This window comes from Staurois parvus, unplaced genomic scaffold (genome assembly GCF_062004578.1).
Source record: "Staurois parvus isolate SC_StPar_1 unplaced genomic scaffold, SC_StPar_1.0 ptg000513l, whole genome shotgun sequence".
In the NCBI taxonomy this organism is placed as follows: Eukaryota; Metazoa; Chordata; class Amphibia; order Anura; family Ranidae; genus Staurois; species Staurois parvus.
In genome coordinates, this window is record NW_028318309.1 from 2,827,612 (window position 1) to 2,841,053 (window position 13,442).

The 13,442-nt window shown below is 42.7% G+C and overlaps 1 protein-coding gene across 13 annotated transcripts in view; it reads left to right on the forward strand.

Annotated features, from left to right (window-relative positions):
• TCF4 (transcription factor 4) overlaps positions 1-13,442 on the forward strand; it is a 701,501-nt gene that overhangs the window by 596,504 nt on the left and 91,555 nt on the right. For all 13 annotated transcript variants that reach the window (XM_089690079.1, XM_089690075.1, XM_089690078.1 and 10 more), the window contains one exon: positions 9,135-9,265. In XM_089690079.1, the coding sequence (XP_089546205.1) occupies positions 9,135-9,265 (131 nt within the window). The remainder of the gene's footprint in view (positions 1-9,134; positions 9,266-13,442) is intronic.

Genomic DNA, 13,442 nt, shown 5'->3' on the forward strand with positions numbered 1-13,442 from the left:
CCCATTTTCTGTTAAAAAACCTAAATACACCACTGCCAATGACCCATTGATTTAATAGGTGACCTGATTTACCAAAAGGGAGACATGGGAGGATTGAGGCCAAGCTTGACATTTAGAGGGACAGTCTAGATTTCCTTATAAATTCAGCTGTCTTTTTCTCAGTATCTATTAATTGTATTGACATTGAGTTTTCTCTAAAGGTAACGACTCCTTATGTACATAACCATTTGATCTGGCTGAATTGCTCAGATTTGAGACAGCTTTATTCCATAAAATCTATATCATAAATATACCAGTAAAAGTTTTTTTTTCTTTTAAATAATAGACGCACAAAGAGTAGACTGACATCTGTACAAATGTATGAATGTTAAAATTTTACTTAGTTAATAGTTTTCTCTTTTGATGATCGACCACCTCTTTGAATTTCAGCAGGATTAGTCAAAGAAAGGGTCCTAATATCAATATCCAATTGTTTTTGGAATGTAACGTTTAATAGATCAGGTTGTAGCCTTGTAGCCAGTCACTATTCTTCCCTGTCACAAGACTGTCTTCAAACAGGCAAGCCAACTATGCATGTTTATGCGTCCATCTGTTAAAAGAAATAATCTGTTTTTGGTTGGGTTGGGCACATTCATCCAACCCTTGTTTAATGTCTGTGGCCACCATTATCTGTCATGATTTCTTGATTGTTGCGGTGAAAAGCATCCAGACACGTCTAAAACAAAAAGTTGTCCTTCTTGGACAGTAAGAGACTCAGCCGACTGCCCCTTGTGAAGTTGTAATTGAGTGAATAAAGTTTGTAAATTACATAATTTGCTTCACAAGTACAACTTGGCACAAGGTTTATAGTTCTCTCTGAAGAGGGAACTTTGAAATCTCTTTAATTGTTGCAAATCCAGGACTGAAACAGTCTTTTCTAAATTTGGCACCATAACTATGGATTTTAGAATGGGCCGCGCTTGCCAACTTTTTTAATTGGTAAAGAAAAATTAAACAGGGAAGCTAGAGCCATATTTACAAAGGAGGACAGTAAATTCAGTTGATAAGCTGTTTAGCAGGAGGACTTAGAGCTGGAGGGCTAGAGCTGGACAAGCCTTTCAACAGTGGGGAAGTTCAAACTGGGGGTGAGTGGGCTTGACAAAGAAATTAAATTGGCGGAAACATCCAAAGCTGAAATCCTCTTTACCTCGACAAAGATGAACGTTACTTGTGAGGGACTTTAGACAATAGGATAAGTCGTTTTTGGGCTTTTTCATCTCACCGGGAGAAGATATACAATTCCATATTAGAACATCATCCTATAACTGCTTATCTGATTAAAAGTACACCTGGGATTTCGATGAAAAAATCAAAACCAAAACAAAAATTTCAGTAAAAGAGGCTGATAAAAAGAGGGTTTTATTTTGTAAGCCTAAACATCTATAAAGTAAAGCCATGCTGATTGTGTACATTTTTTTTACCATAGCTTTGTGATACAGATTTGTATTTGATTTTTTTTTCTTATTACTAAGAATTATTTAAAGCTATATCAGGTGAGAGAGAGCTGCTACCTCCTTAATAATCCTCAGGTGCCGACACGGGCTCCCAACTTGTAAGCTCTCTGGCAACCTCCAATCTATTAAATAATGTAAGGAAAGTGGTGACACAGTAAATCGACTACGATCAATGCTCCTTATTAACCATTTGCCGCCCGCCCTATGGCCAAATGGCGGCCGGCAAATGTCATCAGCGTTCCGGGTGGATGCCATATGGCGTCCTCCCGCACATGCGCACTTTTCGCACTTGCAGAGCCGCGCAGCGGCGCGATCTGTCACAGGCCGTGTACCTCGGACACGGCCGATGACAGATCTGAGTATCAGCCCCATTGCCGGTACCATGTGACCTGCTGTGACCAATCACAGCAGGTCACATGACAGTTGTATACAATGGATGGCTTCATTCATGCCATCCATTGTATACTAGTGTCTAGCTGTGAATGGTCACAGCTAATTACATGCACATGTCATGTGATTAGCAGTGGCCAAATCACAGCTAAGCACAAAAAAACCCCGAAAAAACCCCCAAAAAAACCCTGAATGAATCGATGTTATTCAGGTAAATGCTTGCTTATAGCAAAGTAATTCTTTGCTATAAGCAAATTGTGTAAATAAAAAAATAAAAAAATACTGATCACTTCCCCAAAGTAGTACAATGTTACTATGGTAACATTGTACTACTTTGGACATAGTGAAATATGAAAAACAAATCTTAAAAAAAAAAAAAAATAATAAAAAATTTAAAATAATAAAAAAATATATATATATATTTTTTCCTTTTTTTTCATACTGTCACCAGTCAGTGTCCCTGATCTCCGCCATGCCAGTTATATGAAGACGCTGTACTGCACTGGTGACAGTATGTAAAAAAAAAAAATAGTGAAAATAATTTTTTGCATTTTTTCATTTTCCGAAAAATTATGACAAAAAAAATACAACTTCAAAAAACTCGCCACGCCTCTTATGAAGTACGTCGGACTGTCTACTCTGCAAAAAGGGGTCATTTTGGGGATATCTGTACTATTCTGACATTCTTGGACCTCAAGAAATTAGATTGGCTGTCAATACTTCAGGATTGATCAATATTCAGATCTATCCCATAGTTTGTGAACTCTATAACTTTCGTACAAACTAAAAAATACATCCTAATTTGGGTTATTTTCACCAAAGACATGTAGCAGAATACATCTCGGCCTAAATTTATGAAGAACAATTATTTATTTGCAAACTTTTATAACAGAAACAAAGAAAAACGTGTGTTTTTTTCAAAATTTTTGGTCTTTTTTTGTTAATTTAGCAAAAAATAAAAATTCTAGCGGTGATTAAATACCACCAAAAGAAAGCTCTAGTTGTGTGAAGAAAATGATAAAATTTTAGATTGGGTACAGTGTTGTATGACCACGCAATTGTCATTCCAAGTGTGAGAGCGCTGAAACCTGAAAACTGGCCTGGGCAGGAAGGTGTAAAATTGCCCGGTATTGAATCGGTTAATATTCGTGTGATACAGTCATGCAGAAAGGCAACACATTTGTCAGGCTAAGGTTGTAAAACGTGGTTGTAAAGGCTCAAGGTTTTGTACCCTCATTCTGTTCATGTAGGTAAAAAACTTTCTGTGTGCTGCAGCCCCCTCAGCCCCCTGTCTTTTCAATACCTACTTGAGCTCCATCTTGATCCAAATGTTTACCCGGGTCTCTTCCTCCTCATTGGCTGAGACAGCAGCAGAAGCCATTGGCTCCCACTAGTGTCAATTACAGCCAGTGAGCCAATAAGGAGAGAGCGGGGGCAGGACCAAGCCACGTCTGTGTGTGAATGGACACAAGGAGCAGCGGCTGGGGAGCAAGCCTGCTTGGGTGTCCCCATAAGAAGCTGCTTGCTGTGGGGGCACTTGGCAGGAGGGAGGAACCAGGAGCACCAGCGGGGGACCAAGAAGAAGAGGATCAGGGCTGCTCTGTGCAAAACCACTGCACAGAGCAGGTAAGTATGACATATTTTTCCTCCCACACTCCAAAGACATGCTGGTAGGTGAATTGTCTCCCGTCTAAATTGTCCCTAGTATGTGTATGTATGAATGTGAGTTAGGGATCTTAGATTGTACACCCCTTGAGGGTTAGGGACTGATGTTAATGTACAATATATATGTAAAGCACTGTGTAAATTGATGGCGCTATATGAGTACCTGTAATAAATAAATAAAATAAATATTTGTTATTTTTAAAAAAAGCTGCCTTTACAATCACTTTAGCCAGTTGCCCTCTTCCATATGTCAGAAGTACTGCTACAGGACAGCACAGCTGTGCAAAATCATGTACAGGTGAAACTCGAAAAATTGGAATATCGTGCAAAAGTTCATTTATTTCAGTAATGCAACTTAAAAGGGGAAATTATTATATGAGATAGACTCATTACATGCAAAGCAAGATAGTTCAAGCTATGATTTGTCATAATTGTGATGATTATGGCTTACAGCTCATGAAAACCCCAAATCCACAATCTCAGAAAATTAGAATATTACATGCAATCAATAAAACAAGGATTGTACATAGAACAATATCAGACCTCTGAAAAGTATAAGCATGCATATGTACTCAGTACTTGGTTTGGGCCCCTTTTTGCAGCAATTACTGCCTCAATGCGGCGTGGCATGGAAGCTATCAGCCTGTGGCACTGCTGAGGTGTTATGGAAGACCAGGATGCTTCAATAGCGACCTTCAGCTCTTCTGCATTGTTCGGTCTCATGTCTTTCATCTTTCTCTTGGCAATGCCCCATAGATTGCATATGGAGTTCAGGTCAGGCGGGTTTGCTGGCCAATCAAGCACAGTAATCCCACGGTCATTGAACCAGGTTTTGGTGCTTTTGGCAGTGTGGGCAGGTGCCAAGTCCTGCTGGAAATTTAAGTCAGCATCCCCATAAAGCTCATCTGCGGAAGGAAGCATGAAGTGCTCCAAAATCTCCTGGTAGATGGCTGCGTTGACCCTGGACTTAATGAAGCACAGTGGACCAACACCAGCAGATGACATGGCTCCCCAAATCAACACAGACTGTGGAAACTTCACACTGGCTTCAAGCATCTTGCAGTGTGGGCCTCTCCATTCTTCCTCCATACTCTGGGTCCTTGGTTTCCAAATGAGATGCAAAAGTTGCTCTCATCAGAAAAGGGGACTTTAGACCACTGAGCAACAGACCAGGTCTGTTTTTCTTTAGCCCAGGTAAGACGCCTCTGACTTTGTTTGTTGTTCAGGATTGGCTTGACAAGAGGAATACGACATTTGAAGCCCATGTTTAGGATCCGTCTGTGTGTGGTGGCTCTTGATGTGAAAGTCTCCAACACTTTTGAATGGCCATTTCCTGACAATCCTCTCCAGGCTGCGGTCATCCCTGCTGCTTGTGCACCTTTTTCTTCCACACTTTTTCCCTTCCACATAACTTTCCATTAATGTGCTTTGATACAGCACTTTGGTAACATCCAACTTCTTTTGCAATTACCTTTTGAGGCTTTCCCTCCTTATGGAGGGTGTCAATGATGGTTTTCTGCACAAGTGTCAGGTCAGCAGTCTTTCCCATGATTGTGATTCCTACTGAACCAGACTGAGAGACCATTTAAAGGCTCAGGAACCCTTTGCAGGTGTTATGGCTTAATTAGCTGATTAGAGTGGGACACTTTGAGCCGAGAATATTGCACCTTTTCACAATATTCTAATTTTCTGAGATTGTGGATTTGGGGTTTTCATGAGCTGTAAGCCATAATCATCACAATTATGACAAATCACGGCTTGAACTATCTTGCTTTGCATGTAATGAGTCTATCTCATATATTAGTTTCACCTTTTAAGTTGCATTACTGAAATAAATGAACTTTTGCATGATATTCTAATTTTTCGAGTTTCACCTGTATATATACGTGAATTGCATTTCCGGGTATTGGGCGCATGTGCTGCCCTACCTGCGCCACTATTGGCTGTTGAGAATGTCAATCACTTGGACCTGGCCAGAGATTCCCGGTTGGCAGGGCTGAGAGGGGAGAGATCTGTGTGTGAATGAAACAGATCTCTCTCCTGTCAGCATGGACATGCTGCTTTGTATCTCTCTGCACAGCAGGGGCAGACTGACAACTCATGGGGATTATGGGGCCCCTGTGTGCTTGCCCACAGTCAAAGCACACCCAAAAAAGCCTATAAAAGGTACTAGGGGCAATTCATGGGGCCCCCTACTGATCCCGGGCCCTCGGGCAGTGCTTGAATGCTCAAATGGTCAGTCCCCTGCTGCGTGCAGCGTTGCATGACCACACAGTTGTCAGTTAAAATAACGCAGCGCTGTATCGCAAAAAATGGCCTGGTCAGGAAGAGGGGTAAATCCTCTGGAGGGCGAATGGTTAATTGTATTTTTAACAGACCAAAAGGTAGCAAAATAAAGGTGATCACTGTTAGGGTTCACATATACTTGAATATGATATTAAAGGCATTTTGTTTTTTAAACAGCAAACATCTTATACTTACCTGTGCAATGGTTTTTCACAGAGCAGCCCCGATCCTCCTCTTCTTGGGTCCCCCGCTGGCGCTCCTGGCGCCTCCCTCCTGCCAAGTGCCCCCGGAGCAAGCAGCTTACTATGGGGGCATCCAAGCAGACTCGCTCCCAAGGCGCTGCTCGCACATGCGCAGTGGGCACTCGGCTGTGAAGCCGCAAGCTGTCACAGTCGGGTGCCCACACTGAAGATGCCGGCCTCCTGGAATACAGGACAGCCAGTGAAACGGGCTGCGGCGGGGGGCAACATGGGATAGTGGGACAAGTGAGTGACTGTTTTTTAAGAGTCAGCAGCTACAGTTTTTGTAGCTGCTGACTTTTATTTTTTTTAAAGAGTGAGTGGAACTCAGCTTTAACACTTAACCTCCCTGTTACTCTAACATTTACACACACAGTAGCTCTCTCTAATATAGACTTAAAGAGGTTGTAAACCCTTACATATATCCAGTGAAGTGAATGGCATCAGGTGATACACAGAGATGAAACAAATTCTCCTACATAAGTTGTATCTGTTTATCTATAACCGTCTTTCCCCTACATTCAAAGTGCAAAATTTCCACAGAATATCTCATCTGTAAAAAACGGGGTGGAGAGCTGAAGTTACACTCAGTGAGGAGACCCTTGAAAGCTGATTGGAGGGAAGGGACACGCCCCCCTTCACACAGCTCACAGGAACAGAACTGAGGCTCTCAGTCACAGGCTGTGCCCTCCCCTGTCACCATTTTTCTCTTGGTGTGAGGAAAATTCATCAAAAACGACTCATGCTGAAAGCAGAGGATCAAAGCAGCAGACAGAAATTATTATTATTATTATACAGGATTTATATAGCGCCAACAGTTTGCTCAGCGCTTTACAATATAAGGGAGACAGTACAATTACAATACATTTCAGTACAGAAGGAATAGGAGGGCCCGGCTTGTGGAGCTTACAATCTAAAGGAAGGGGGAGGTGATACAAAAGGTGATAGCTGAGGGGGATGATCTGGCAGAGGTGGGGTAGGTAAAGGTGGGGTAGGCTTCCCTGAAGAAGTGAGTTTTCAAAGATTGCCTAAAGGCAGACAGGGTGGGGGCTGACTGGACATGCTGTGGAAGGGAGTTCCAAAGTATGGGAGAGGCTCTTGAGAAGTCCTGGAGGCGAGTGTGGAAGGAGGTTATGAGGGAGCTAGAGAGGAGGATATCAAGGGGCGGTATCTGTGGATGAGGTTGGCGATGTAGCTAGGGGCAGTGTTGTGGATGGCTTTGTAAGCTGTGGTTAGTATTTTGAATTTTATACGTTGGGTTAGTGGAAGCCAGTGGAGGGATTGGCAGAGAGGGGCAGCAGTCACTGATTGGTTGGTAAGGTGTATGAGTCTTGCAGCAGCATTCACAATAGACTGAAGGGGGGATAGCCTGTGTAACGGTAGACCAGTGAGGAGGGAGTTGCAGTAATCAAGGCAGGATATAACCAAGGCGTGGATAAGTTGTTTTGTGGTGTCATTGGTCAGGAAGGGGCAGATTTTGGAAATGTTCTGGAGGTTGAGGCGGCAGGATTTAGTGAGTGGATGTGGGGCCCAAAGGAGAGGTCAGAGTCTAAAATTACGCCTAGCACCCTGGCATGAGGGGAGGGACCAATGGTAGTGCTGTTGATCTTAATGGTGAAGTCATGAGTGGGGGATCGGGGAGGAGGAAATATTACAAGCTCAGTTTTTGAAAGATTGAGTTTAAGGTAGTGATCTGACATCCATGCTAATATGTCGCTGAGTAGATTTGTGATACGTGAGGAGATTGAGGGGGTGAGCTGGGGAGTGGAGAGATAGATCTGGGTGTCATCAGCATAGAGGTGGTATTGGAAGCCATGGGAGGTTATCAGTTGGCCCAGGGAGGAGGTATAGAGAGAGAAAAGGAGGGGCCCAAGAACAGAACCTTGGGGTACCCCAACAGAAAGAGGAAGCAGAGCGGAGGAGGAGGAATTGTATGTGACACTGAAAGTGCGCTGAGAAAGGTAAGAGGAGAACTAGGAGAGAGCAGAGTCACGGAGGCCGATGGAGTGGAGTTTACTGATTAGGAGCGGGTGGTCGACTGTGTCAAAGGCAGCTGAAAGGTCAAGGAGTATGAGTATGGAGTAATGGCCGTTGGTTTTAGCAGTTAGTAGGTCATTAGTGAGTTTTAGTAGGGCAGTTTCTGTGGAATGTTGTGAGCGGAAGACAGACTTTTGGGGATCAAGAAGGTTGTTGTGAACAAGGCGCTCGAGAAGCTTGGAGGCAAACGGGAGCAGGGAGATGGGTCTTAAGTTATTCAAACAGGTGGGGTCCAGCGGGGGTTTTTTGAGGATGGGGGTAACCAGTGCATGTTTGAGTGGGGAAGGAAAGGTGCCCATGGAGAGTGAGAGGTTGAAGATGTGGGTTAGAGAGTTTAGGATAGAGAAGGGAGGAGGCTGCAACAGCCGTGAGGGGACAGGATCCAGGGGCAGGTGGTGAAGTGGGCCTTGGAAAGGAGATCAGTAACTTTCTTGTTGGTAACAGGGTCGAAGGAGAAGAGTGTTGAGTTTGGTGTTGGGCCTGGTATGTGGGTTAGAGGGGGAAGCTTGACGCTGTAGATCTCATCACGAATTGTGTCGATCTTCTTCTTGAAGTGACTGGCAATATCCTGTGCAGTAAGTAAGTTGGTGGGTGGAGGCAGTAGGGGATGGAGTAAGGAATTATACCTAATGCTCTGGATTGAGACAAGCGCACATTATAGGAGGGATATGCTTTATATTTCATGTCTCAGGTTTACAACCACTTTAATCTGTTGTTTGGATACTTACTTCTCCTGCATTAGGATCCTCTGCACAGTAAGATACCAAAGCCAAGCTTTTGGAGTCAGAATCTACTGTAATGCACCTGTCTCAGAATATTGCTATTTGCTACAATTTACATGCAATTCATGTATGTCAGTATGATTTCTTCATGCCATTTACTTTTACTGGGAACACCTAAGGATACTCTTCCTAGGAATTTCTGGAATCCTGCAATTCCACATTTCCTACCGTAAATGCTAATGTTTAATGTTTGTATGTATAACAAAATATTTTACTTGTTTTTTATTTCTGTTTCCTGCCAGATGGTCACCATAGCAGTGATCCTTGGAGTTCGAGTGGTATGAACCAGGCTAGTTATGGGGGAATGCTGGGCAACTCTTCTCATATTCCACAGTCAAGCAGCTACTGCAACATACATCCACATGACCGCTTGGTAAGTGGAGCTTACTGTGTCATGAAAGACAGAACGACATTATATCACATTCAACTTTAAATGGACATTTGTAAGAATATGAATATCCACTTTAAAGTTGTAGTAGCACATTCTTATTCCTCATGGATAGCCATGTATGCTAATATTGAGTTGTATTCTCTCCCTGTCAAAAATAGCAGCTTAGACGCTCATGGAGTCTGGTCTGTCTAAGCAAACAGGATATTGTTTAATGGACTGATACATAAAATATAAAAAAACAAACAAACCTGGTCTGATGTTGCATCTGTCCCCCACCTCCTCTAGACCGATCAAAGACCACTAATCATTTAGATAAGCGTTTTTTGATCGATCAGTTCTCAGTTTTCAGTGAGCAGAGAGCCGGGACCAGTGTCAGTCACCGGCTCTCTGCTCACCCCTCCAGCACTCACTCGAGCTCCGGTGTGCTGAGAGCTCGGGCCAGCTGCCAGTCCAGTTATCTGGCTGGATCCCAACATTAAAGTCTGGATCTCATCAGAACTTGGACTCGTCGAGTGTCGCCAGCCAACAGCAGACTTTTGCCCACTGTTGGCTGAATATGGGTCACAGGAGTACAGATCTAAGTGCACTTCTGTTTTCCACAGAAATATGGCCAAAAGAGCTTTGCCCCTACTTCTCCTTTAAGGCAAATCAAGTCCACTGAACTGTTCCCATAAAATGATTAAAACCAATTAAATTTGGTGTACAACACGATTCCTCCAACCATCACTGTGCCATGTAGGGATAAAAACCATTATCCATCTCAAAAGGACCTGGTCTGTTATCCTGAAAGTAAAACCTAAATCCAGAAATTATGCAAAGATCCCTAATACTCAGTTAATCCATACTTAATCACCATTCAGTTCATCTGCCAGAATAAATATTAGATTTGATCATAAATACATAAAAAATCTAGTGCTAAATAAATTCCCCAGTCCATAATTCCAAATCAGTAGCATAATCAAGTTTTTTAAAAATTCATCAAACATCTATTTGGTCTTCAGACCAACCAAAATAATTAAATCCCTGACAGCTTGTTTAGTTTAGGTGATATATACATATATAGGCAAGATATCTATTTAATTTTTATAAGAAAACCAATCAATATAATATTTAACCCCCCTGGCGATATTCCCGAGTGTAGCTCGGGGTAAAGTTTCAGTACTAAAAGCGGTAACCCCGAGCTACACTCGGGCTTACCATGCGGTGTTGCTCAGGGATTCCCATGCAGCGCTTACCTTGTCCTTCGCTCCCACGATGTGTCCCCTGCCGCGTCCCCGGCCATCTCCTCCGGCCGATGCTGCATCCGGCTTCTGTGTTCTGGTCCCTGCGAGCGTCGGGACGTACGGGCGCCGGAACAGCGGTAAATTTAAAAATTTTTTGAAACTGTCATTTTCTTAGAAATTAATTTGACATAGTAAAATATTACTGTATCAAACCATTTCACATACATTGTATCCCGAGTGCTTTGTCCGGCGCCCTGCCTGCATTTTTACCGTTCTTTCTGCCTGGAAACTGAGAAAGCATCCCTTTTGGTCAAAAGCCGTTTTGGACCGACTAGAGAACAGCGATAGTAAATCAGAACCACTTGCAGAATTGAGTGATAATGATTCGTGGGGGAAATTCGTCATCAGACACTGAAAACTATTTTGCAACTTTGCTCAGTGATGTGCGAACTTGGCGCTATATTTCAAATTTCAGTGTTTTTTGTTTGATTATATTATTGAATTACATGTATTATTATATTGTTATTTTTATGATTATTTATTAAATTATAATTTATGATTTTGTGTTTCAAGTTTTATCCTACCCGGAATGTTTATTAGACTCTTGTTCGGACAGATTTCAGTGAGTTATTCCTAAAAATTGCAGGCCTACAATAAAAAAATGCATATTTCCATGCAAAAAAATGTACCGCTTTCAGCACAGAAATATGGACATAATCAGACCGCTAGGGAGGTTAATAAGTCATCCTGGAAACCAAAGGCAGTAATACTTTATTCTCTAAAAGAAAGGTCCTAGCAACAATCAATCAGGAAATTATGAACAGGTCACCCTCTATTAGGAGGCAATGCCTAGGGCAGCAGAGTTAGAGGGGGCCACATTGACATTTACCAATTTGATAATCTGTTCACGTTCCCTTAAATACTCCATTGAAACGGGTGGTGAGGGTTTGTTTGAAACGGGGTGATCATTCAGATGACTCTAGGGCAGTGTCATGTCTAACTACAGCCCTAATTATTCCATTGAATGAGAGCAGAAAATTAGACATAGAAGCTTGAGTGAATTTTGCTGGGTTCTTTATCAATCCAGCACCCCTAGAGGAGTTACAGTGATATCCTGACTCTTTCAGACAGTCCACTGGACAAGGAGCACCCCAGGATAGGTTTCTAAATTATAGCACTGTCCTGAGGGACCTGGGACACATGGCAACTATGGACAGGGAGCACCCCAGGGTAGGTTTCTAAATTATAGCACTGACTTGAAGGACCTGGGACACATGGCAACTATGGACAGGGAGCACCCCAGGGTAGGTTTCAAAGTTATAGCACTGTCCTGAGGGATCTGGGACACATATTAACTATGGACAAGGAGCACCCCAGGGTTGGTTTCTATATTATAGCACTGACTTGAAGGACCTGGGACACATGGCAACTATGCACAGGGAGCACCCCAGGGTAGGTTTCTAAAATATAGCACTTTCCTGAAGGACCTGGGACACATGGCAACTATGGACAGGGAGCACCCCAAGGTTGGTTTCTAAATTATAGCACTGTCCTGAAGGACCTGGGACACATGGCAACTATGGACAGGGAGCACCCCAGGGTAGGTTTCTAAGTTATAGCACTGTCCTGAGGGACCTGGGACACATGGCAACTATGGACAGGGAGCACCCCAGGGTAGGTTTCTAAATTATAGCGCTTTCCTGAAGGACCTGGGACACATGACAACTATGGACAGGGAGTACCCCAAGGTTCGTTTCTAAATTATAGCACTGTCCTGAAGGACCTGGGACACATGGCAACTATGGACAGGGAGCACCCCAGGGTAGGTTTCTAAGTTATAGCACTGTCTTGAGGGACCTGGGACACATGACAACTATGGACAGGGAACACCCAAGGTTAGGTTTCTAAATTATAGCACTTTCCTGAAGGACCTGGGACACATGGCAACTATGGACAAGGAGCACCCAAGGGTAGGTTTCTAAATTATAGCACTTTCCTGAAGGACCTGAGACACATGGCAACTATGGACAAGGAGCACCCCAGGGTAGGTTTCAAAGTTGTAGCACTGTCCTGAGAGACCTGGGACACATATCATCTAAGGACAAGGAGCACCCCAGGGTAGGTTTCTAAATCATGGCACTGTGTTCCAGGACCTAGGACACATGACAGCTATAGACAGGGTAGGATTAATATACAGCATGTTTCAATATGGGGTGGACTCTATATGAAGAAGGTATGCTCATCCTTTAAAGTTTTTGTTTTTTGAGTTTCATGGTCAGTTCACACACAAAATAAAAAGAAATACAATTCTTCTGATTTGTTAAGATTGTCATTTTTTAGAGACAAGCACACTTTAAAGCAGTATTAAACCCAAAACCAAAAATGTAATATATTGCAGCTTACCAATCATTAAATGTGATGGCTGCGTACGTTTTCTTTTTCAGGTTTTGTTCCTTTGTTTTCACCTGGTGATCTGACCAGTAACATACCTCCTGTATTACAGTGCCTCCACTCTGGATGAAGGAGCACAGGGGGCCACCTTTGGACAGTAGCTTTGTCATTCTGAGAGAGGGGAGTGTTAGATGGACTAGCAGATTTAGATACGTTAACAAATTGAAACCAAACTCCAGCTAATACTTTATAAGCGGTTACGGCAGTTTATTTTCCTTTTGGGGTAAAGTTTTTATATAAATAAATAAATGCTGATCATTGTAATCAGTCCTGTCAGTGGTAAATGGTTTGTCTCTACCCTGCAACTGATACATCTGCTGGAGAGCTTGTTTTTTTTTAAAAAAACAACAGACTTACTGGCAAAATCGCCAGATAATAAAAGAAGAAAGAAAGCCTAAAAAACTAAACAAATGCAGCCATCACATAGGAAGAAATGGTAAGCTGCATTATAATAAACGTCTGCTTTTTGGGTTTAATATCGCTTT